Source organism: Microcaecilia unicolor, chromosome 2 (genome assembly GCF_901765095.1).
Source record: "Microcaecilia unicolor chromosome 2, aMicUni1.1, whole genome shotgun sequence".
NCBI classification, from domain to species: domain Eukaryota; kingdom Metazoa; phylum Chordata; class Amphibia; order Gymnophiona; family Siphonopidae; genus Microcaecilia; species Microcaecilia unicolor.
In genome coordinates, this window is record NC_044032.1 from 608,922,070 (window position 1) to 608,948,318 (window position 26,249).

Below are 26,249 nucleotides of genomic sequence, written 5' to 3' on the forward strand. Positions count from 1 at the left end.
GTCATGTATCCCGGTGCCTGGCCGTAAATAATTTTATGAACAGTCGTGCAGATTTTGAAAGTGATACGTTCTTTGATTGATAGCCACGCCACCAATCCCACGGCAAACAGTACATGGATTTTCCCAAGTCCATATTAATAATGACTTTTCTTTTAGGAAATTATCCAAACCTTTTTGAAAGCGAGAGAAACTCTATTTAAAAGGACTAAGCCTGTGAAGCAACAAGAGCTTACTACAGTCTATTTGGTGTATGTGCCACGTTTTCATGAAGTCCTGCAGCTGGCTGCTAGCCACGCCACCACAGATGTATACGTTATTGAGCATTAGTGCACATATTGAGCAACAGGGCACACTATTGATAACACAGAAAAAAAAAACAACAACAAATTTCAGTATTTTTTCTCTCATTTTGGGTGAAAAGTGACGTGAAATTGCAAGGGAAATGTTGACATTTTCCACATTGTGTCAGACGAATGCGCATTCTATTGTGCATGACAAGGAGCTGTGGTCACCTGTGATCATAGCCTACTACGCAGGGGCGTATCTGTAATGGGGCCACGGGGGCCAGGGCCCCCGTAGATTTGGCCCTGGACCCCCCTACCGACGGCCCTCACAACCCCCCCTCCTGCCGCCAACCAGCCATCGCCTACCTTTGCTGGCGGGGGACCCCAACCCCCGCCAGCCGAAGCCGTCGTCCTTCGTTCGTTTGTTTTCTTCTTTCTGAGTCTGACTCGTCTTTGACGTCCTGAACGTACACAACGTGCAGGATGTGTGCAGGACGTCAGAAAGAAGAAAACAAACGTACGAAGTATGACGGCTTCGGCTGGCAGGGGTTGGGGTCCCCCGCCAGCATAGGTAAGCGACAGCGGGTGGGGGGTCGAGAGGGTCATTGGGCGGGCAACAGTTGTTGGAAGTGGTTCTGGCGGCGGTCGCCGGGGGGGAGGCTAAAATGTGCCCCCTCACCTCGGCTCTGGACCCCCCTACCGGCGAAGTCCAGATACGCCCCTGCAGTACTACGTCACTAAGGCCATCACAGTTTGTGAAAGAAATGCATAATTTTAGCAATAAACAATGAAACAAACAACGGAGAGCACATGTACACATTTATTGCTTGGACATACAGGATCAGGAAAATGACTTTTATAATGCAGTGTAAAAATAACCTCCAAGAATATTGCTTGACTCTGATGTTAAGTTCTTTGTTTCAGATGGAATAAAGTTCAGAGGGCCAAATGCCCAAACATTTGCACTTACAATTCAGCGATGCAATATGTTGTATACAGATCATGATAAAACAACTTCATTTTATAGGAGAACTTGATTGAAGAAACCTGAACCTTACTCATCTTTGCATAATCAGCTCACCACACTGCAACTTCTACACGTGTTCTACACTAACCCCTGGATTCTATGTATGGTGTCTAGAGTTACGTGTGTAACTTAATTGAGTAACGAGCCAATCAGCCGATAACTGGATGTTAACAAGCAACCGTCGGCAGTAAATGGGACTAATTAGAATTTACGTGCACTACTCGCTAAGCGTATCGGTGTAAATTCTAGCACGTGGATCTCAAAAGGAGGCATGGCCATAGAAGGAGCATGGGTGGGTCGTGGGCATTCCTAAAATTTACGCGCAGTGTTATAAAATAACCCGGTCCATGCCTAAAGTTAGGTATGGGCATTTACACCAGGTTTTATTTGATGTACATGGCCGCAACTAAATTTAGTCACAGGAACAAGCGCTAGGCATATTCTATAAACCGTGCCTAACTTTAGGTGGAGTTTATAGAATAGCACTAAGCAAAATTTTTTGGCGCTGATTTTTTTTAGGCGACATACATAAAATTTGGTCCTAAGGGGGTAATTCTATGTAGGGTGCCTTAAGTTAGGCGCCATTCAGTTGCCCAACTATAGGCAGGCAAATGGGAGATAACGATAGTTGAGCGCCAAAATGTGGGTAAAGGCAGGTATGCATGTAAGTGCATTAAGAGCTATTCTATAGCTGGGCACCTAACTGCAAAGGGGGTGTTCCCATGGGTGGGGCATAATTGGGTCATGGGCGTTCCTACAATTTTGGCATAGGCTTTATAGAATATTCCCATTTGCGCACAACTGCAGCACTTAGGCACACCCATTTATAACCGCCATAGACATGGCATAAGTGGTCGCGCCTAAAGTTGGACACCTAGATGTCAACTTACGCTAGTATTTTATAACAGATTATGGGGTCCTTTTACTAATCTGTGGTAAGCATTAATGCGTGCTTCCTGCAGCAAAAAAGGCCTTATCGAGCACGCTCAGGCATCCTGCAGTAATTTTATAATCGGCGCAGGCTTCCCACGCGCTACAATATAGATTTTGGGGCAGATATTGAGATCATGGGAGGGAGCCTGGCTAACTCCCGTGGTCGGCGGTCAGCCCAGATATTCGATGCTAGGCCATTTCCAGTGACCAGTATTGAATATCTGGATAAACCGGCTAAATTAATATTTGTAGATAGCGTGTTCTGTTTAAAGCGGCCAAAGATATTTCAGCTATTTCCGCAGCCTGATATAATAGCATATAATAGTTTGCTATGTGCTGAACTTTTGGGGATAGCCGGCTATATCGTGCGATATAGCTGGTTATCTCCATGCCGCTAACCAGGAATATTCAGTGGGTTACCCCCCGCAGAATCTCGCTGGATAGCTGGTTAATGCCAATTAACCAGCCAGGTGCCGTTTCTGGCCGGTTAAATGGTTTTGAATATTGGGGGGGGGGGGGGGGGGGGTTATTTTTTTAACATTGGAGGTGGGTCGGGTGGAAAGTAGGCATGTTCTGAACTAACTGGATAGCACAGCTACACTGCCGCTCGCTAACCGATCAGCACATGGTTAGTGCGTCAGCCCTTACCGCTTGTGGCCATTAATTCAAAAAATAGAAAAAGCGGCCATTTTACCTATGTGATAAAAATGACCTTAGCGCACAGGAATGATGCTGGTAAGGATGCGTTAAGGCCAATGTTTACCACAGTTTGGAAAAAAGGTCCCCTATGCACGCTGATGTGCCATTACAGAATACTAGCTGAGCGCCCTAACTTTAGCCCCCTCGAAATTCAAAAGCATTTAACCAACCAGGATCGGCACCTGGCTGGTTAAATGATCCATAACCAGCTATCCGAAGATATCCAGCGGGGGGATAGCTGACTATGTCCCACTGAATATCACCAGTTAGTGGCTAATTGATAGCCGGTTATATCGGCTGACATAATTGGCTATCCACTGATTTTCAGCCCCAGTTTAGCGGCTATATTTGGCCGTGTGAATATGTGGGATATCTTTGGCCGGTCAGAAGATAATTGGCTAAGCCTGAATATCAATATAGCCAGTTATTGTCTAACCAAACAAAAATAAACTGGATATTCATTGCCAGTCACTGCAAACAGGGTTTAGCGGTGACCGCGGTAGCTAGCCGGGCTAACGCCCATGGTCTGAATATCAGACCCTAGGTGCCTAAGTTGGAGAACGCTTTATTGAATTGACTCCTAAATTCATGATACATTACATATCATGATATGTACAATGTATCTAAACTATATTGCGCAGCACATGCAGATTTTAAGATGTGCAGTTTGCTATAATGTATAAATGTCCTTTTTGTGGCACATTTTAGAAAAGCAATGTAGATGTTTATTTTCTTCAGATTATATTCTCTTAGTAGTTTGTGATACAGCTCCTGAAATTTTAATACTGGCTTTCAGGTGTTTGTAATCTATCACATACATTAAAGTGCTTTTATACGTTTCATATATTGTTTAATTAATTTTCATTTATACAGATACAAAAAGCTACAGATTTACAAAATAAATTTCTAAATACAGAGTAAGACTGTAAAATGAACACTATCCTTTTGCTTTCCCCAAGAAATTTGCGTTACCGTCTTCAAAATCTTTCTTCTGAAACCACATCTTTGGATTTTTTCCTTGGTGGTAGGCATCTAGGAAATAGCAAATCCCAGGAATTTCCTTTGGGAAGTTTGGTGGAAGTTCTCCCCTGGATCGAGGTGTAAACCTGAAGCCTGAATAATCTTTCAACAGTCTATATTTAAAAAAAAAAGGGGGGGGGGGGGGGAGAGAAGAGCATTATGACAGAAATCAAGAAAAGCTTGTGCTCCTAAAAATAATTATAGAGGCAGTGAATGCTCATTATTTATTTTTACAAATATATACACATAAAATAGAATCAAACAATAAGCAATCTAAAACTGAATAATTAAAAATCATGTAAAGGAAAATGGAACCAGAAATAAAAAAAAATATGGTGCTCATTTTCAAAGCAGATGGATGTCTCAAAATGTCTAAAAAAAAATATCCATCTGTTAAAAATGCCCAAATCCCAATTCTTTGGAAAGTCAAGAATTTGGCGTTTCATACTGAAGTTCGTCCAAATAACAAGGGGGCGTGTTTTGGAAGGGATTAGGGAGAGCCCAAAAGTACGACATCCCATTGTGATTTTCAAATGATCTCTCCATAGTCGACAACCTAATGTATGTTATAATCCAATTATTACTCAGGAACCTTCATGCAATACCATAATATATTCTTCTTTACCATGTATGTATGCACATGGTATATGTTCCATGTATATGTTCCATGTATGTTACCATGTATGTACGCACCTTAACGCAACACCATTTGTAATTCTGTTACCCGGAAATGGCAACCGCCATTACGGCAAATGTAAGCCACATTGAGCCTGCAAATTGGTGGGAAAACTTGGGATACAAATGCTACAAATAAATAAATAAATCCATGACTAAAAAGGAGGACGTTTTTATCTAGACCTGTTTCAGTCAGGTCCAAGATAGAAAAAGGTGCCTGCCCGAGCAGCTGACCACAGGAGGAATTAAGGCATGAGCCCTCCTTAACCCCCAATGGTTGCTGTTCCCCTCTCCCCTGAAAGTAAAATCGAAAAGGAAAACCAGGCTCTATATCAGCTGCAGGTATTATGGCCATTCTGAAGAAAAATAACAAAATTATTCTCTTCCTTATACCGCATAAGACAAGAATAAAGCACACTGAGGAAGTTTCATACATTTTACTAGGATTAGTGAATGATACATACCTGTAGCAGGTGTTCTCCGAGGACAGCAGGCTGATTGTTCTCACGACTGGGTGACGTCCGCGGCAGCCCCCACCAACCGGAAAAAAGCTTCGCGGGACGGTCGGCACGCAGGGCACGCCCACCGCGCATGCGCGGCCGTCTTCCCGCCCGTGCGCGACCGCTCCCGCCAGTTGAATGACTAGCAAAAAGATGAAACACACAACTACAAAGGGGAGAAGGGAGGGTAGGTGAGAACAATCAGCCTGCTGTCCTCGGAGAACACCTGCTACAGGTATGTATCATTCACTTTCTCCGAGGACAAGCAGACTGCTTGTTCTCACGACTGGGGTATCCCTAGCTCTCAGGCTCACTCAAAACAAGAACCCAGGTCAATTGAACCTCGCAACGGCGAGGGTATAACAGAAATTGACCTACGAAGAACAACTAACTGAGAGTGCAGCCTGACCAGAATAAATTCGGGTCCTGGAGGGTGGAGTTGGATTTACACCCCAAACAGATTCTGCAGCACCGACTGCCCGAACCGACTGTCGCGTCGGGTATCCTGCTGGAGGCAGTAATGTGATGTGAATGTGTGGACAGAAGACCATGTCGCAGCCTTGCAAATTTCTTCAATAGTGGCTGACTTCAGGTGGGCCACTGACGCTGCCATGGCTCTGACACTATGAGCCGTGACATGACCCTCAAGAGCCAGCCCAGCCTGGGCGTAAGTGAAGGAAATGCAATCTGCTAGCCAATTGGAGATGGTGCGTTTCCCGACAGCGACCCCTAGCCTGTTAGGGTCGAAAGAAACAAACAATTGGGCGGTCTGTCTGTGGGGCTGTGTCCGCTCCAAGTAGAAGGCCAATGCTCTCTTGCAGTCCAATGTGTGCAACTGACGTTCAGCAGGGCGGGTATGCGGCCTGGGGAAGAATGTTGGCAAGACAATTGACTGGTTAAGATGGAACTCCGACACCACCTTCGGCAGGAACTTTGGGTGGGTGCGGAGCACTACTCTGTTATGATGAAATTTGGTATACGGAGCATGAGCTACCAGGGCTTGAAGCTCACTGACCCTACGAGCTGAAGTAACTACCACCAAGAAAATGACCTTCCAGGTCAAGTACTTCAGATGGCAGGAATTCAGTGGCTCAAAAGGAGGTTTCATCGAACGACTAAAGGCACTCCAGAGATGGCTTTACCTTCCACACGATAATGGTAAGCACTAATCGCACTAAGGTGATTCCTTACTGAGTTGGTCTTGAGGCCAGACTCTGATAAGTGCAGAAGGTATTCAAGCAGGTTCTGTGCAGGGCAAGAACGAGGTTCTAGGGCCTTGCTCTCACACCAAACGACAAACCTCCTCCACTTGAAAAAGTAACTCTTTTTAGTGGAATCCTTCCTAGAGGCAAGCAAGACCCGGGAGACACCCTCAGACAGACCCAACGCAGCGAAGTCTACGCCCTCAACATCCAGGCCGTGAGAGCCAGGGATTGAAGGTTGGGGTGCAGCAACGCTCCGTCGTTCTGCGAAATGAGAGTCGGAAAACACTCCAATCTCCACGGTTCTTCTGAGGACAACTCCAGAAGAAGAGGGAACCAGATCTGACGGGGCCAAAAGGGCGCTATCAGAATCATGGCGCCGCGGTCTTGCTTGAGCTTCAGTAAGGTCTTCCCCACCAAAGGTATGGGAGGATAAGCATACAGGAGGCCGGTCCCCCAATGAAGGAGAAAGGCATCTGACGCTAGCCTGCCGTGTGTCTGAAGTCTGGAACAGAACAGAGGCAGCTTGTGGTTGGTCTGAGAGGCGAAAAGATCCACCGAGGGGGTGCCCCACTCTCGGAAGATCTTGCGTACCACTCTGGAATGGAGCGACCACTCGTGCGGTTGCATGACTCTGCTCAGTCTGTCGGCCAGACTGTTGTTTACGCCTGCCAGGTACGTGGCTTGGAGGAGCATGCCGAACCGACACGCCCAACGCCACATCCCGACGGCCTCCTGACACAGGGGGCGAGATCCGGTGCCCCCCTGCTTGTTGACGTAATACATTGCAACCTGATTGTCTGTCCGAATTTGGATAATTTGGCAGGACAGCCGATCTCTGAAAGCCTTCAGTGCGTTCCAGATCGCTCGGAGCTCCAGGAGGTTGATCTGCAGATCCTTTTCCTGGAGGGACCACAGACCCTGGGTGTGAAGCCCATCGACATGAGCTCCCCACCCCAGGCGAGATGCATCCGTCGTCAACACTTTCGTGGGCTGCGGAATTTGAAATGGACGTCCCAGTGTCAAATTGGTCCGGATGGTCCACCAGAGCAGTGAAGTGCGGCAACTGGTGGAGAGGCGGATGACATCTTCTAGATTCCCGGTGGCTTGGAACCACTGGGAAGCTAGGGTCCATTGAGCAGATCTCATGTGAAGACGAGCCATGGGAGTCACATGAACTGTGGAGGCCATATGACCCAGAAGTCTCAACATCTGCCGAGCTGTGATCTGCTGAGACGCTCTGGTCTGCGAAGCCAGGGCCAGGAGATTGGTGGCCCTCGCTTCGGGAAGGTAGGCCTGAGCCGTCTGGGTATTCAGCAGAGCTCCTATGAATTCCAGAGACTGGGTTGGCTGGAGATGGGACTTTGGGTAATTTATCACAAACCCCAGCAGCTCCAGAAGCTGAATAGTGCACTGCATGGACCGGAGGGCTCCTGCCTCCGAGGTGTTCTTGACCAGCCAATCGTCGAGATATGGGAACACGTGCACTCCCAGCTTGCGTAGGTAGGCCGCTACCACCACGAGGCACTTGGTAAACACTCGTGGGGCAGAGGCGAGCCCAAAGGGCAGCACACAATACTGAAAGTGCCGTGCGCCCAGGCGGAATCTGAGATACTGTCTGTGAGCTGGCAGTATCGGTATGTGAGTATATGCGTCCTTTAAATCCAGGGAACATAGCCAATCGTTTTTCTGAATCATTGGCAGAAGGGTGCCCAAGGAAAGCATCCTGAACTTTTCTTTGACCAGGAATTTGTTCAGGCCTCTCAGGTCTAGGATGGGACGCATCCCCCCTGTTTTCTTTTCCACAAGGAAGTACCTGGAATAGAATCCCTGCCCTTCCTGCCCGGGTGGTACGGGCTCGACCGCATTGGCGCTGAGAAGGGCGGAGAGTTCCTCTGCAAGTACCTGCTTGTGATGGGAGCTGAAAGACTGAGCTCCCGGAGGACAATTTGGAGGCAGGGAGGCCAAATTCAGGGCGTATCCGCACCGCACTATTTGGAGAACCCACTGGTCGGAGGTTATGAGAGGCCACCTTTGGTGAAAAAATTTTAACCTCCCTCCGACCGGCAGATCGTCCGGTACGGACACTTGTAGGGCGGCTATGTTCCCGTGGATCCAGTCAAAAGCCCGTCCCCGGCTTTTGCTGTGGAGGCGCAGGGGGCTGCTTAGGCGCACGCTGTTGACGAGAACGAGCGCGCTGGGGCTGTCCCTGTGCCTGACGAGGCCTTCGGGCCGGCTGGTTGTACCTACGCTTCGCAAAAGAATAGGGTGCAGCCTGCCGGGCCCGGGAAAAACGTCCACCTGTGGAGGTGGATGCTGAAGGCGCCCGGTGGGAGAGCTTGTCGAGAGCGGTTTCCCGCTGATGCAGTTGGTCCACCATCTGCTCGACCTTCTCACCAAAAATGTTATCCCCCCGGCAAGGGACGTCGGCCAGTCTCTGCTGGGTGCGGTTGTCCAGGTCAGAGGCACGCAGCCATGAGAGCCTGCGCATCACTATACCTTGGGCCGCAGCACGAGATGCCACGTCACAGGTGTCATAGATACCCCTGGACAGGAACTTTCTGCACGCCTTCAGCTGCCTGACCACCTCCTGATAAGGCCTGGACTGCTCCGGCGGGAGCTTCTCGACCAGGTCCGCCAGTTGCTGCACATAGGTCCGCATGTGAATGCTCATATAGAGCAGGTATGATTGGATGCGGGTCACGAGCATGGAGGATTGGTAGGCCTTCCTCCCAAACGAGTCCAGAGTGCGAGACTCCCGCCCCGGGGGCGCCGAGGCGGTATACCTCGAACTCCGTGCCCTCTTGAGAGCAGAATCCACGACCGCTGAGTCATGGGGCAATTGTGGCCGCATTAGCTCTGGGTCGGAGTGGATCCTGTACTGGGACTCTGCTTTCTTGGGAATGGTGGGGTTAGTTAATGGTCGCACCCAGTTCCGAAGCAGCGTCTCCTTAAGGACATTGTGCAGCGGCACCGTGGAGGACTCTCTAGGTGGTGATGGATAGTCGAGGACCTCGAGCATCTCGGCCCTTCCACAGAGACCACGGGGAAGGGAATGCTAATAGACATATCCCGCACAAAGGAGGCAAAGGAGAGACTCTCAGGAGGTGAGAGTTTCCTCTCCGGTGAAGGCGTGGGGTCCGAGGGAAGGCCCGTAGACTCCTCTGAGGAGAAATATCTAGGGTCCTCCTCTTCCCCCCACGAGTCCTCATCCTCGGTGTCGGACATAAGCTCATGCAGCTGAGTCCTGAACCGGGCCTGGCTCGACGTCGAGGCACCAAGGTCTCGGTGTCGTCGAGCGGTGGACTCCCGCGCCGGCGGGGACGGAGCTCCCTCCATCGACGTCGACGGGGACTCCACCTGCGTGGCGGTCGAGACCGGCACCGCAAGCGGCGGCGGTGTCGACGGCCCCGGCGCCGGGCTAGAGCTCGCTGGCGCCACAGTCATCGGCGCCGAGGGCGCAAGCACCCCCGGCGCCGGCACAGCCTGGCGCATCAGCCCTTCCAGGATCCCCGGAAGGATGGCTATGAGGCACTCGTCCAGGCCCGCTGCCGGGAAAGGCGGTGGGGCCGGTAGGGGTGTCGGCGCCAGAAGCTGCTGGGGGCCAGGAGACGGCACCAAGGTGCCGGAACCCCAACGCGTCGGTACCTCCACAACCAACGGAGACCTCTCCTCTCGACGATGACGCTTCGGCGTCGCCTCCTCTCCGATATCCGGATGCACCGAGGGCGACCGGTGACGACGCTTCTTATCTTTCTTACGATGCCCGTCACCGGCGCCGGAAGGCATGGAGGAGGAGGAGGTCGATCCCCCTCGGTCTCGAGGTACCGGGTCAGACAGGGTTCGGTCCCGTGGCCCACGAGTTGAGGGAGTGACCGGGGCCGACTGCCCACGCGGCCTCTCACCCCCACTCTCACCGGAGGACCGGCTGGCCGACGGGACCTGTTCTCCTGGGGTCGCTGCCATCGGTGCCGATGTCTCGGGCATCGATACCGGTACCGAAGGGCCGGGCGTCGATACCGATGCCTTCGAGGTCGACGTCGAGGGGCCGGCGCAAGTTCCAAAAAGACGGTCCCGCAGAACTTGCCTCGCAACCTGAGTCCGTTTCCGGAGACCGAGACACAGAGAACACGACTTGATATTGTGCTCCGGCCCGAGGCACTGGAGGCACCAAGCGTGGGTGTCGGTCTGCGAGATCGGCCGGCCGCAGCGACCACACTTTTTAAATCCACTCGGGACCTTCGAGGACATCGACGGAAAAATCGCGTCGGCGAAGTCAAAGTCGTCAATGGTGGCTGAAATCACACCACGAAAAAGGAAAACGACCGTGCGGCCACTAGGCCGCAACGCAGCGTCCCCGCTGGAAGCGAGGGAAAAAAGGGAGCGCGTGCTCCACACGCGCAGGGTTTCTTTCTTTTTTTTTTTTTTTTTTTTAAAAAGAAACCGGACGGTAACTAAACCGAAATAAACAAAGAAAAGCACGATCGGCGTAAACGCGATCGAAAATCCGGCGGCTGAAACAGAGAGAGCGGCGGGGCACGACTCTCTCCAGACGCGGAAAAAAAGGAACTGGCGGGAGCGGTCGCGCACGGGCGGGAAGACGGCCGCGCATGCGCGGTGGGCGTGCCCTGCGTGCTGACCGTCCCGCGAAGCTTTTTTCCGGTTGGTGGGGGCTGCCGCGGACGTCACCCAGTCGTGAGAACAAGCAGCCTGCTTGTCCTCGGAGAATTCAACAATATTTATCTGGGAAAGACACACAGAACTAAAGGAAAAGAAAAATTCTATTTTATTTCAAACTGACAGTGTCTATTATTGTTGTTTTTATTATTATTACTAGGTTGGAGTATTTCATCGAATAGATATACTGTTTGATTTTTTAAATAAACGTAAATCTTTTATTAAGCTCTGCATGAGCAATACAGATATGGATATGAATAAAAAGGTTTCCCATCTCTGACCAAACAAGGTACATAAGTGTGTGTAATTCTAGTTAAGAATCCATACACTACCCTTGCCATAAACGTTTCACAAATATCGTTGGCATTGGGGGTGAATTCTTCTTTAAACCTGGCACTCGAATACTATAGGGAGAGAGATTTGGAGAAAGCTCTGTGAACAGTTACCTGAACCTATCTTTGGCTATGACTGAACGGAACTCAGTTAGGGCTAAAGTTATCAGTGTGGGCTACTGTTTAATGGGGTTTATTTTACCACAAGTCATACTATTAGCACAAGATCCCAATGCAGTGCTAAAATAATTCAACTTGCGGTAAAATAATCTGACTTAACAGTAGTCCATGTTGATAACTTTGCCCCTTAATAAACTCCTTTATGTATAAAACTAATGTCACAGCCAGGAGTACTAAGCTTTGCCTCAAACTTGCAAGGAGTAAAATGATCATCACTTTGGGGACCATGAGACACACTCCAGGTCATGGGGCTCCGCCAACTGATTATGAGGTCCTTTTACCAAGCTGCGATAAAAGGGGCCCTGTGGTAGTGGCGGCGGCCATTTTTCCTGAATGCTGAGGCCCTCTATACTGCACTGGGCAAAAAGGCCCAAAAAAGAAATGGCCATGCAATAACACTGAACTTATCATGTGGCCATGTGTGTGTGTGTGTGTGTGTGTGTGGGGGGGGGGGGGGGGGGGGGGGGAGCACTTACTGAAACCCATTGAGGTGACGGTGAGAGCTCCCGCGCTAACCCACTGCAGAAATATTTTCAGAATATTTCCGTTAGCGCCAGAAATGCCACGTGCTAGGGTGGAAGATAGCCAGTTTAAAGATAGCCGGCTAAGTCTCACTTAGCCAGTTATCTTTAAACTGGCCAAAAATAAACTGGATATTCAATGCCGGTCAGCGGAAACAACATTGAATATCCAGACTCAGCAACTCCCCTGGTGTGAACAATGGCCCCAAGATGTTTTATCGTGGGAGTTTCCGTGTGCTAAGCCCAGATTTAATGTGTATCAGTGTATGAGTGGAGGAGTGGCCTAGTGGTTAGGGTGGTGGACTCTGGTCCTGGGGAACTGAGTTCGATTCCCACTTCAGGTACAGGCAGCTCCTTGTGACTCTGGGCAAGTCACTTAACCCTCCATTGCCCTGTATATGTAAGCTGCATTGAGCCTGCCATGAGTGGGAAAGCATGGGGTACAAATGTAACAAAAAAAAATTTTAAAGACTTTTTAAACATTTTTTTTGCAGGTCCCGTGCTAATTTTTCAAATTGTCATGCGGGACCTACAAAAAAAGTTAAACTTAATCCAGAAGCACTTACGCCTCCTATTTAGGAGGTGCTAAGTGTTCCCACTTTAAGTCTGCTTTATCCAATTAGTGCATGCTAATGCGAATGCGACAGCTGGACAGTTCCATGTCCATGACACGTCCCGACCCAAAAAATATTTTAAAAGAAATAATGTGCGGTTAGCACACGGAAAAGGGGAAATTATTGCAAAACACTTTAATGTGTTTTGTGGTAAACCTTCTTTCAGGCATTAAACAGTATTAGGGCTTAACACCCTTTAGTAAAACGGTCCCAAATTTAGTTCAATAGTCTCTCTATGCAGTTGCATGGGAAATCCATCTATGTACTTATGAAAAAAAGATTTTCTCATATTTTCCCAGAATCAGTCTTATTTTAGAGCAGGATGACTGCATATCTCTGCTTGCCAAGTGTCCTGACAGCATTAATAAAAAAATGTCCAGTGCTTCCTGTTACAGCATTCCTATATCAGGACACACTTGAGATGCTTTTTCTAAACTTGATCACATGCGAGCTTACATTAAGGAACATTTTCAGTTGACCTTCATCTTTGGAAGTTAAAACAAACATAAAAATGAATCAGTGTTTTTAAAATTTGTAAACAGTTTAATATTAAGAATTCATCTATAGTTTGTTGACCAGGATAACCATACTACTAAGAAAGATGCTTTGTTTCCACTAACTTTTGGCAGCACGAGATTGGTGGCATATCCTGGAATCATTTCCTGGAATCTCTCCATTAACACAGACCAATATGGCAGCCGTGTCTCTTTTCCAATAAATATAATTATTTCAATACCACTGGCAACACACATAGCATGGACCAGGAAAATTCATATCCTTTCTTTGAACCCCAGCTGAAACAAGCACTTTTATAAATCCTGTGCATGTCTTTGAGCTAGTGTGAAAGCTGGTGGTAAAATTGTGTAAAATATATGTTTACTTCCATTATAAAATGAGAAATACACATACAATTTGCTGCTCCGCCTAACCACACGTAGACAGCAACTTTCTAAAACTGCCACTTACACATGTAGCCAATCTACACATGTAAATGCTGCTATTTAAATGTAGAGATGCTTTTAAAATGACCTTCATAATATTTCAAGGTCAGCAAGCAGAGGCATGGTTTAGGAAATGTTTTTCAACACAAGACTAGATGTACTAAAGTATGATACCATATTACCACGTTATCACTATTAATGTATGTTCTTAGTAAATAAGGCCCACTGAATAAGTTGAGGTTTGTATGTGGGTGGGGGTTGTGCTATGGGGAGACGGGAGGAATGCAGAATATGGGTATACGTGGGAGTCATAAGGTGGGGCGTATAAGATGGGAAGTGGGTAGAGTTGCATGTGAGAGGATGCGGGTGTATATGACAGTATTTGGGATGTGGGAGTGTATTTGAGGGGTAAGGCATCTGTGTGTATGTGGAGGTGGGTAATTGCATCTGAGAGTATGGATGTATTTGGGGGGGGGGGGTGTGTTTTCGAGTGGGTACAGCATTGTATGAATGCCACCATCCTTTTTCAGATGCTTCTGCTTACTGTGTTGCTCTGTGGTAAAGTGTTAGAAGAGTGAAGGGGGGGGGGGGGGGGTACTTTTGCAATGGAGCATGTTTTAGCATTCAAACACTTAAAATGTTAAATGTTTCCCACAGAAAGTAATGGAGAATTTTTGGAAATCTTGATTCTCTGAAAATATTGATCCAATGTTTCTGGTTTGGAAGTCTTCTGATTTGAGTGCTGCACAGGAATGGGGATTGCGGAAATCCTGCGGGTATGACTTCCAAGTTTACAGGATTCCTTGGGGATGGAAGTTGCTGCAGGTTTCCCACGGGATTGTAGGCAAAATCTCAAATGACACCAGAGTGAGACTTAGAACTGACAATATCTTTCTGCTTTAAATGTTATGAAGCAGTAGCCTAATGGTTAGTGGAATGGGTTGAGAATCTGGGCAACTGGGTTTGATTCCCACTATATTTCCTTGTGACCCTGTGCAACTCAGCTAACCCTCCATTGCCCCAGGTACAAAAATAGAAGCTGGTGCAGTAATGCTAGTACACCCCATGTATTCAAAAGTGTTATTTACTGGGGTTACCAGCTGTCCACACTCCACTATGCATTGGCCTCTATAATGCCCCATGAGCATTACATTGCCATCATTCCTGGAGAGAAAAATCAAAGTTGCCATTATTTTTACTAGAATAATGCAGCTTGCTAACTGCAATGCAAGCTGTACTATTCAATTTGCATAATAGTGGGGTACAATGCATGCATTGGATCTCATTTTGCGATGTATGTTGCCTTAAATTAACATGTTGCAGTAAAAATAAGACATGATTTTGCCATTTAATACATGTTAAGTGGTAACTATCATGCATTAATCCCCCCAACTCATGTTAGTAACTACGCTACATCTCTTAGTGTTTTCCTCTGCAGATGAGCCTCCAGTTAAAATTGCTGTAGAGATATGGTGAAGAGCTATAATGGATCTGAAAGTATGTCTAATTCCTGAATTAAATCTTTGCAGGATAAGGTTGGTGCATTTTTCTTGAAGGTCAGCTCCCAAAAGGTTTGGCTAGATAATGTTTCCTAGGAAATGGAGATCTGTAAATAGCAAGTAGAAGGTTAACAGACTTTCAAAAACAGTTCTTATTAAAGAGTATTTGTTCTAGAAAATGGAAATTCCAAACATGTTGAAAGTTAAGAGTTTGCGAGTGATTAGTTATGAAAATGATATTCTATTTCAGGACTGAAATTGCGTAAGAAATGTTTGATTGATCCTTTGAGCCCCAGAGAAAATTTGCCACTGCTTGTGAAGGTGTATCATCTTCCAGGCTCGAATATAGCTCAAGGAATGTACCTTTATACCTGATGCAAAATTTAGAGATTTCTTAAGAACTATTCATGGAAAAAAATTATTTTATGATGTGTACATGAGTGTATGTTGAGGTTTGGCTTTATGCTGATATATTATGTGTAACTTAGTTAAACACAAATATGAGCTTGAGTCAGGAATGGTTAAGAGAGGAGACTTTTTTAATTTTATTTTTGTTTAAATATCTAAGTGCAATGTAAAGTTTAAAGAGCCTCTGTAGGAGTCCAGACTGGCTCTCCTATTATATTTTGACATCTTGACTTTGAGACCTAAATACTGCCATACTGGGACAGAGTGAAAGTCCATCAAGCCCAACATCCTGTTTCCATCAGTGGCCAATCCAGGTTACAAGTACCTGGCAAGATCCCCAAATAGTACATTTTATGCTGCTTATCCTAGAAATAAGCAGAGGATTTTCCCTAAGTCCATTTTAATAATGGCTTATGGACTTTTATTTATTTATTTAATTGCATTTGTATCCCACATTTTCCCACCTATTTGCAGGCTCAATGTGGCTTACAGAGTTTTCTAATGGTGTTGTCATTCCAGGATATCAGATACAGTTAGTGATGTAACAAGATTAAGTAGGGAAAAGAAAAGAGTTAGGTGGGAGAGTATGGCAGGTAGACATTCTTAACTGGATTGGGTTGGCGAAGTGGTTTATTGAGTCTATGGATTTTCCTTGTAGGCCTTATTGAAGAGATAAGTCTTCAGAGATTTGGGAAAACTGGTTATTTCGTCGATTGTTTTCAAATCATTAGGTAATGCGTTCCACAGTTGCGTACTCATGTAGGAGAAGGTAGTGGCATGTAGCAGCTTGTATTTTAGTCCTTTACAGCTAGGGAAGTGCAGATTGAGGAATTTGCGGGCTGATCTTTTGGCATTTGGTCCACGAGGTTTAGCATGTAAGTTGGGGCGTCTGCGTGGATGATTTTGTGTACAATCGTGCATATCTTGAACGCGATGCGTTCCTTGAGTGGGAGCCAGTGAAGTTTCTCTCTTAGGGGTTTTGCACTTTCATATTTAGTTTTTCCAAATATGAGTCTGGTGGCGGTATTCTGGGCTGTTTGGAGTTTTTTGATAGTCTGTTCTTTGCAGCCAGCGTATAGTGCGTTGCAGTAGTCCAAGTGACTTATTACCATTGACTGTACTAGGGTACGGAAGATGTGTCTCGTGAAGAAAGGTTTTACTCTTTTGAGTTTCCACATGGAAAAGCACATCTTTTTCGTCGTATTCTTCACGTGAGTATCGAGTGTGAGGTTTCGATCGATAGTAACTCCAAGAATTTTCAAGTTTTGTGAGATGGGAAGAGAACAATATGGTGTGGTTATGGTGGTGAAGTTGTTTGTGTTATGTTGTGAAGTGAGTATCATACATTGTGTTTTTTCTGCGTTAAGATTTAGCTGGAATGCATCCGCCCAAGAGTGCATGATTTGGAGACTCTGGTTGATCTCGTTGGTGATTTCATTCAGGTCATGTTTAAACGGGATATAGATCGTGACATCGTGTGCATATATATAGGGGTTGAGGTTGTGATTGGCTAGTAGTTTAGCTAAAGGTATCATCATTAGGTTAACGAGGGTTGGTGAGAGGGGGGATCCTTGGGGAACTCCGCATTCAGGTATCCATGGGGCTGATCTGTCCGTGTTTGTTGTTACTTGGTATGATCTTGTGGTCAGGAATCCTCTGAACCATTTGAGAACTGTGCCTCCTACTCCGAAGTATTCTAATATGTTTAATAGTATTCCATGGTTTACCATGTCGAAGGCACTGGACATGTCGAATTGTAAGAGGAGTATGTTGTTGCCAGTTGCAATTGCTTGTTTGAATGAGTTCATTGCAGATACTTGAACAGTTTCAGTGCTGTGATCCGTCCGAAATCCTGATTGAGACTTGTGTAGGATTGAGTGTTTATTTAGGTATTCAGTGAGTTGTTTCGTCACTATGCCCTCCATGAGTTTGGTTATGAGCAGAATAGATGCTACTGGGCGATAATTGGTTAGGTCCATTGTACTTTTCTTATTGTCTTTAGGCAATTGTCTTTCCTTTAGGAAGCTAGGCAAACCTTTTTTAAACCCTGCTAAGCTAAGTGCTTTTACTACATTCTCTGACAATGATTTCCAGAGTTTAATTACACATTGGGTGAATATTTTCTCCAATTCATTTTAAATTTACTACTTTAAATGATGTTACTTCAATATTTGTGGAAATTAAATTATTTTTTTCTAGTTGCCAATGGGGGGCTCAATCTTCCTTTTCAAATTGCAAGATTTTTGTACTGTTCCTGCTAATCTGAATATTTGGAATGCTAATTTGTAGGGTTCCCTTAGATCACTGGAGGATATATTTTTGCTAAATAAATAACCAGAAGCGAATGTACTGCTGCTTGCTGGGAGACTCAAGCAAATCCTGCCGGCAGCTGATGTTAAAACCTGGATTAGAATCATGCAGATCATGCCAGTGGAACTCACAAGAAGTTGCTGGACTCATTCTGCTTCTGTCAGCAGTGATAGGGTTAATTTCAATGTGCTGTTAGTATTGTCGGGATGCCCCTGACGCAGCTAATGAGAAAGAGTGAGCAGAGTTGACAAAACCAAGGCAGTAATTGGAGTTGGGGATGCTGAGCTTCAGCAGTACACACCAGAGCTCTTGATTCCTTGGAAGCAAGCAGGATTTCCACATTATATGCAGGTACTTTCTACTTTCTCTGTCCCTACTGGGCTCACAGTCTAAGCTTTTGTACCTGGGTAATAGAGGGTTAAGGGCCCTTTTACTAAGCTACGTAAGCATCTACCCATGCCCAACACATGCCAAAATGGAGTTACTGCCTGGTTAACGCGTGGCTCTTGTGGTAATTTCATTTTTGGTGTGTGTACGATTCCCGCATCCAAAAAATAATTTTTATTTTCAGATGCGCGTATTGGGCGCACGCCATTTTCGTCAAAAATAAAAAAGGGCATTTTTTACAGGTGCACTGAAAAATGATTCTGCGTGTACCCAAAACACACGTCTACACTAAAAGGGCCCCTAAGTGACTTGTCAAAGATCACAAGGAGCTGCAGTGGGAATCAAACACAGATTACCTGGATCAAAGCCTGCTGAACTAACTACAGACCTTCAAAAGACAAGAGAGGTATCAGCCTGCATTTGCAGAGAAAGGCTCATAGGTATAGCATTGAGCCACACCATGCTGAAAAGCCAGAACAGACAAAGAAGCCCACCACTAAGCAGAGGTAACCTATATAAATTTCACTCCTGTGAGATCAATCAGCCCAGGAAGGGATACAGTTATTGCAGGGCTCTGAAAGAGTTGCTTTCCTCAGCGCTGGATTAAGACATAGGCAAACTAGGCATTTCCCAAGGGCCCAAAAATTTATTCAGGATTCTAAAGCTGCCAACTGCCTTGATTTTTTCAGTATTATAAAAATTTGTACATTACCTGTCTCAAAGCTAGAAGGATAGCTAAATGTGTGGATACTTTTCAGAGTTTAGCCCACTACAGCTCTCCAATGCTCCCCTCCCCTTCCAGTGCAGAGGCTGTAGTAGGATCTAGCCAATGGGAAGGCTTCTAGTCATAGGATGGAGGGGGCTGAGCTGCAAAAGGGCCCCCTCAACTCTCCATTGCCCCAGGTACAAATAAGTACCTGTATATACTATGTAAACCGCTTTGAATGTAGTTGCAAAAACCACAGAAAGGCAGTATATCAAGTCCCATTCCTTTTCCCTTTCTGTTGCTGGTCTGGAGTTATGGAATAAGCTGCCAGTAGAGGTAAGTACAATGGTCAATACAACAAATTTTAAGAAAAATATGAAGGCACTAGTAAAAAAAGGCCCGTTTCTGGAACAAATGAAACGGGCGCTAGCAAGGTTTTCCTGGGAGTGTGTATGTATGAGAAAGTGTGTGTGAGTGTATGAGAGAGAGAGCCAGAGTGAATGTGCGGGTGTGTGACAGAGTGAGACTGTCTGTGTGACAGCGTGTGTGTGAGAATGACAGTGTGCGGCAGGGCCCCCTCCCCTGTTCCTTACGCCCCTCACCTCCTTCTTCTTTCTTCCCCTGCTTTTCCTCCTCCTTCCCACACTTTGGCTTCCTGACGTCTTTCAAAACTCTATGTACCCCCGTGGCCCTAACGCCCAGTATCCGGACACCCCACCACTTTCCTCCTCACCCGTCCCCCAAAATGTAAAACTCCCTTCATTGTTTTAAATCTGTCCTATCGTATGTACCCTGTGTCTTAATGGCGGGCATTCCGAATGTCTTCCTGTGGCAAATTGTAATTTCTTTCATTCGTTCACAATCCCCCCCCCCCCCCCCCCCCCCCGTTTACCACTTTCGGTCTTTCTTCAGTGTTGTAAAGTTGTGTCCTATGTACCCCCGTGTCCATACTCCTCCTCCAGGACTCACCTGCTGGTTCCGCTGCAGCAGCGCATCGTAGCAGCAGAGGCGTCCGACCATGAGGCTCCGGAGCTGCTCGCAGGTGTTTTTAGTCTGATAGGGTTCGCGGGGGTGTCGGAAGCGGATGGTGACCTCAGGGGAGAGAGTGGAGGAAGGGGTTCGAGTGACGTCCTTTGGCCGGTGCATGTGCTCCACTTTTGTCCACAGCGAGTACCGCTTCAGCGGCCCAGGTACGGGCTCCGAGTCGTTTGAGCACCGTGACTGGGAACGAACGGAAGACTGCAGGGGAGGAAAGACTGGGACCAGGACCAGGGCCCGGGACACCGGGGAGACGCGGCTGCTGGGCATGGAGGCTCGGAGGCACTGTGGAGCAAGAGACGTTAACCGGCTGCGAAAACAATCAGCGGTTTTGTTTTGTTGTGTGCGGAAGTCGGTGGATTGGATTCCTAGGCAGAGGGAGGAGTAGCGCTACTCCTGCCCCTCCCATTGGACAGTCACCGCAGCCGATTGGCTGCTCCCTGCATCGCGTCTCCTCCCCTCTTCCTGACGTCACTATTATGTACAGCAGGAATCAGACCACCTGCGGCGGATGGCAGGGTCCTGCGATCTACACCATGACGGAAGTTGGAGTTTAGCAATGTGGCCTCATTTGAACGTTGGAGCTGCAAATTATGTCCGGAAGGGGTGTGGCTGAGGGCGGGTGTATGAGTGAGGGTGAGTGGTGGTGACAGCCTAGGAGGGTGAGTGGTCCTGACAGACTACCCTAGGAACAGTAGATTCAGTGCTTCACTGAACGTTGGAGGTGAGAATTATTTATATAGATATTTGAAGAGCACATTTTCAAAACTCAGCCCATTTTTTGTCAATTTTGACCTATGCAATTAATTTCGTTCATCAAGGCAAGATTCATGTGAATATAGCTTATTCCTGTGCACATTGTATTTTTTCTAGCGAAAAAGGTGCCGGTACTCAAATGCCAGGCCACCCTTCAGGGGTGGGATGATCACTAGGGGACCCACCCCACAATAGAAAGGCCCCCTGCAACCAGTCACAGAATCAATGACAAGGCAGAATTGGTGTTTATAGACTGACCTCACTCATTAAAACTTGCAACCATGGGTCAATTTTAGCAGACAATGGAAAAGGTGCCGGTACTCAGTAGCCCCAAGTACCCCCTCAAAAAAAGCCCCGTCTGTGCCAAACCTCACTAAATCAATGAGTTTTGGCACAGGAATAAGATAAAGTAAATAAATATTGCCTTGATGAATGAAATTAAATCGTACAAAGCTGACAAAAAATGGACTCAATTTTGAAAAAGTGCTGTTCATTTATTTAAACAAACTTTTGATGATTATTAGTAAATTGCTGTTTACTTCTTTTTTTTTCCGGAAATTTTATTAGCTTTATGTATAAAACACAAGAAGTTGAATATAAGTATAAACCACACATTAAAGTATTATTAACAGGATCTGTTATAAACATGGACAGTAAAAGACCTAAACATGTGCCATCTTGGAAAGCTACTCAATATATTAATAATAAGAAAAATATAACCGTGGCATAATGTAAAAAATACTAAACTGCTGTTCCCAAGGCATTTGGGTGTAATTAATATGATGTCTGCAATATTAAACATGAAATAATCTTGTATAAAAAGGTGTATTTATTTATTACTAGTAAAAGAGGTCCGTTTCAGAGCAAATGAAACGGGCGCTATCAAGGTTTTCGTCGCCAACACCCCCCCCTCCCTGGCCAACCCCTTCGTTGTTCTGCCATTGCTCCGCCCCCAACGTCATGACGTTTGACGCGAGGGCGGGGCCCGGAGCGATTTCCTTCCCCCCTTTCCTCCCTGCCAACCCCTTCGTTGTTCTGCCATTGCTCCGCCCTCGAGAGCAGGGCCCGGAGAGATTTCCCACCCCCCCCCACGCCTCCCTGCCTCCCTCCCTGCCAACCCCTTCGTTGTTCTGCCATTGCTCCGCCCTCGAGGGCGGGGCCCGGAGCGATTTTGGTGGTTTCACCACCACGAACCTTCAAACCTTTTTGAAGGAAGTCAGCTTGGCTTCACTGACGTCAGTGTCCTCAGAACGTTGAGGGTGAGTTTTATCATAGTAGATAATATAGTTTGCTGAATGCAATATTATGAGCATTGTAAGAAAGAGGACAAAGGAAACCATATGGAACATTTCTGTTGCATATGACCCATAAGTTTCACAGACTGTCATCAGCAAAATCACATCTTCCATTATCATCTTTAAATCCTGCACAACAAACCTGAACTTACATCCAAAGCATCGTCGTTTATTTGATATTCTAATTACCATCGCTCAGAAGCATATCTTGCCTAACTGGAAAGACTCCAGCTTTTTGAATGAACACTTCTGGTGGCAGCCTGTATTGCAGTAAATTGCTGTTTACGAAATATATCCGCAAAAAGAAAGATACAGATCCAGTGCTTTGGGGCCCTTTTACCAAGCTGGGGTAAGCGCTAACTCGTGCTTACCACAGCTTAAAACGGCATACTGTGAGGCACGCTGAGGCATGTGCGTGCTACCCATGTGCTAAAAAATATATTTTTTTATTTTTTAGCCAAGGGGGTGTATCTGGGAGCAAAGAGTAGGCGTTTCTGCGCTAATCAGTTAGTGCAGCCGCACTGCCGCACGCATAGTGCAGGTCAGCACAAGAGCCCTTACCGCCTACAAAATAGGTGACGGTAAGAACTCATGCGTTAATTGTTTTAAGATCAGTCCATTAGGAGAGTAATAGGTGTTAAGTTAATCCCGAGTTAGAATCTATGAGCAGGACTAATAAAGAGGGGCATAATCGAACGTCGCCAGCGAAATAGGTCGCCGGCGATCTATTTTGGCGGTGGCGCAACAGCTGGCCGGAACCGTATTTTCGAAAAAGATGGCCGGCCATCTTTTTTTTCGATAATACGGTTTAGCCCGGCAAAATGCCAGAGTTCGCCGGGTTTTGTTTTTCAGCGATAATGGAAAAAATGCCGGCCATCTCAAACCTGGCGAAATCCAAGGCATTTGGTCATGGGAGGAGCCAGCATTTGTAGTGCACTGGTCCCCCTGACGTGCCAGGACACCAACCGGGCACCCTAGGGGGCATTTTTAAAAATTTGTAAAAAATACCAAAAAAAGCTCCCAGGTGCATAGCTCCCTTACCTTGGGTGCTGAGCCCCCCAAATCCCCCCAAACCCACTCCCCACAACTCTACACCATTACCATAGCACTTATGGGTGAAGGGGGGCACCTACATGTGGGTAGAGTGGGTTTTGGGGGGGTTTGGAGGGCTTAACATTTACCACCACAAGTGTAACAGGTAGGGGGGTGGGTGGACCTGGGTCTGCCTGCCTGAAGTGCACAGCACCCATTAAAAACTGCTCCAGGGACTTGCATACTGCTGTCAGGGAGCTGGGTATGACATTTGAGGCGGGCATTCAGGGTGGTAAAAAAGGGTTTTTATTTTTATTTTTTTAGTGTGGGAGAGGGTTGGTGACCACTGGGGGAGTACGGGGAGGTCATCCCCCATTCCCTCCGGTGGTCATCTGGTGAGTTGGGCACCTTTTTGAGGCTTGGTCATGAAAATAAAAGGACCAAGTAAACCCGGCAAAATACTGCTTAATGCCGTTTTTTTTATCCATTATCCACGAAAGCTGGCCACCTGGTAGCCACGCCTATGTCCCGCCTTCGCTATGCCACCGACACGCCCCCTTGAACGTTCGCCGGTGAGGCAACGGGAAAGCGGCGATGCTGTCAAAAAAGCCGCTTTCGATTATACCGATTTCGCCGCTTTTGCGAGATCGCCGGCCATCTCCCGATTTATGTCGGGAAATGGCCGGAGATCACTTTCGAAAATAAGCCTGAAAGTGATTTAAATGATCTAAGGTTCATAAGTACATAAGTATTGCCGCACTGGGACAGAGCAAAGGTCCATCAAGCCCAGCATCCTGTTGCCAACAGTGGTCAATCCAGGTCACAAATAACTGGCAAGATCCCCCCAAAACGTTCAATACATTTTATGCTGCTTATCCCAGGAATAAGCAGTGGATTTCCCCCAAGTCGTTTTAATAATGGTCTATGGACTTTTCCTTTAGGAAGCAGTCCAAACCTTTTTTAAACTCCGCTAAGCTAACCGTCTTTACCACATTCTCTGGCAACGAATTCCAAAGTTTAATTATACGCTGAGTGAAGAAATATTTTCTCCAATTCATTTTAAATTTACTACTTTGTGGCTTCATCGCATGCCCCCTAGTCCTGGTATTTTTGGAAAGAGTAAACAAATGATTCACGTCTACACGTTCCACTCCACTCATTATTTTATAGACCTCTATCATATCTCCCCTCAGCTGTCCCAAGCTGAAGAGCCCTAGACACTTCAGCCTTTCCTCATAGGGAAGTCATCCCATCCCCTTTATCATTTTCGTCGTCCTTCTCTGTACCTTTTCTAATTCCACTATATCATTTTTGAGATGCAGTGACCAGAATTGAACACAATATTCGAGGTACGGTCGCACCATGGACCGATACAAAGGAATTATGACATCCTCGTTTTTGTTTTCCATTCCTTTCCTAATAATACCTAACATTCTATTTGCTTTCTTAGCCACCGCAGCACACTGAGCAGAGGGTTTCAACGTATCATCAATGACGCCGCCGAGATCCCTTTCTTGATCGGTGACTCCTAACATGGAATCTTGCATTACGTAGCTATAATTCGAGTTCCTCTTTCCCACAGGCATCACTTTGCACTTGCTCACATTAAACGTCATCTGCCATTTAGATGCCCAGTCTCCCAGTCTTGTAAGGTCCTCTTGTAGTTTTTCACAATCCTCTCGTGATTTAACAACTTTGAATAACTTTGTGATATGACATTTTAAACATATACAGAAAAAGGAAAGCAGTAGAAGTCTTAACGATATATAGCATACATATATGTACATACCTATAAGTAGTTGGACTGACATTAATCCTCCGTGGTACACTGCAGGACTCAAATTTGTTGGCGAGGGTTACATTATTTCCAAAAAGACAATAACGCGGCATTTGAACGCCAACCACTCCGGCAAAGACAGAGCCAGAATGCAGACCAATACGCATCTAAAGAAAAAGAGTTAAAAGATATATATAGAAACAGTATCTTTGGTTGGCTGATAGAACATGTATTAACCTAAAAGAATCCAGTTCTCTTGGACACATTTCTAAATGCCACATTTTAATCAACAGAGACACCACAAGGTCTCATCTTCATTTAGTTCTGGTGACATGTTAGTACCAAGAGGAAATTTTAAAACAATCCAGGAATATAAGATACTTTGCAGCTTACAAGAAAGGACTACACAAAGATCTGGGTTTCCTATCTCATTATAAACCATAACATTTTAATGTTTTCTCACTTTCTGTTCACCCATCCATCTCTCCCTCTCTTTCCCCTTGAGACTGTCAATGGAATGCTTTTATGTTCCACTTACATATTTTTATCTATTGCTCATACTGTCCTGACCGAAGGAAAGAGGTTGTGGCCTCCAAAAACTTATCAAAAATGTATTTCTTTAGTCCAATAAAAAGGTTTTGTCACCTTATTTTCCATTGTTTAGTTTATTTTTATTTATTAATCCTTAAAGCGAACCAATATGGCTACCTTACTGCTTTATCCAAAGTTAAGGTTACCAGATTTTTTGGTTTGGAAATCTGGGACACACAGGTGGGGTGAGGTGAGGCGAGGCAAGGCACGGACTCTGCGGGTACAACTTTCCACCATAATAATTATAGCCTACTAACAATAAATATTATGTTACTTTACATCTTAGAAGTACTTTCTTTAAGTTTCGTAAGGTGAAGAACTAAAAGTTATGCATGTATGTCCAGAGCTTAGACACCTGCACTTCTATGAGTTTATCTTGTTGGGCAGACTAGATGGACCGTATAGGTCTTTATCTATCGTCATCTTACACGAACTGTACTAAATGCTCGCACCTAAGTTATTGGCAAGTATCTTGCTTGATACATTACTATTCTATAAAGAAAAGTTGGCACCTTTATTGAATAGTCTGCTGTCAGGCACCACTAGGGTGTCTTATTTCTAGACACTCAGAAAACTGCCCCTGTCCCAAGTAAGATATACCATATAGATTCGTGTATAAGTCAATCTCGTGTATAAGCTGAGTTTTAGAACTAAAAATGACCCAAAATACTGTGACCTGTGTTCAAGTCAAGGCTGGATACTACATAGCCCCCTTTCTTTCCCTCCCCTCCACCTCTGGTCCAACATTGCTCCCTATCTTTTTCTCTCTCCCTTTCAGCATCTCCCTTGCCTTTCCCAAACTGACCCCCCCCTCCACCCTCCACACACAGAGCCCACAGCTTCCC

General features: G+C 46.1%; 1 protein-coding gene across 2 annotated transcripts in view; it reads right to left on the reverse strand.

The window, feature by feature from the left end:
* Nucleotides 1–1,759: 1,759 nt before the first annotated feature.
* The window catches only part of GUCY1A1 (guanylate cyclase 1 soluble subunit alpha 1), a 111,778-nt gene continuing 87,288 nt past the window's right edge, over nucleotides 1,760–26,249 (reverse strand). For both annotated transcript variants that reach the window (XM_030191615.1, XM_030191614.1), the window contains 2 exons: nucleotides 24,826–24,980; nucleotides 1,760–4,076 (listed from right to left, as the gene is read on the reverse strand). In XM_030191615.1, the coding sequence (XP_030047475.1) occupies nucleotides 3,881–4,076; nucleotides 24,826–24,980 (351 nt within the window). In that variant the 3' untranslated portion in view covers nucleotides 1,760–3,880. The remainder of the gene's footprint in view (nucleotides 4,077–24,825; nucleotides 24,981–26,249) is intronic.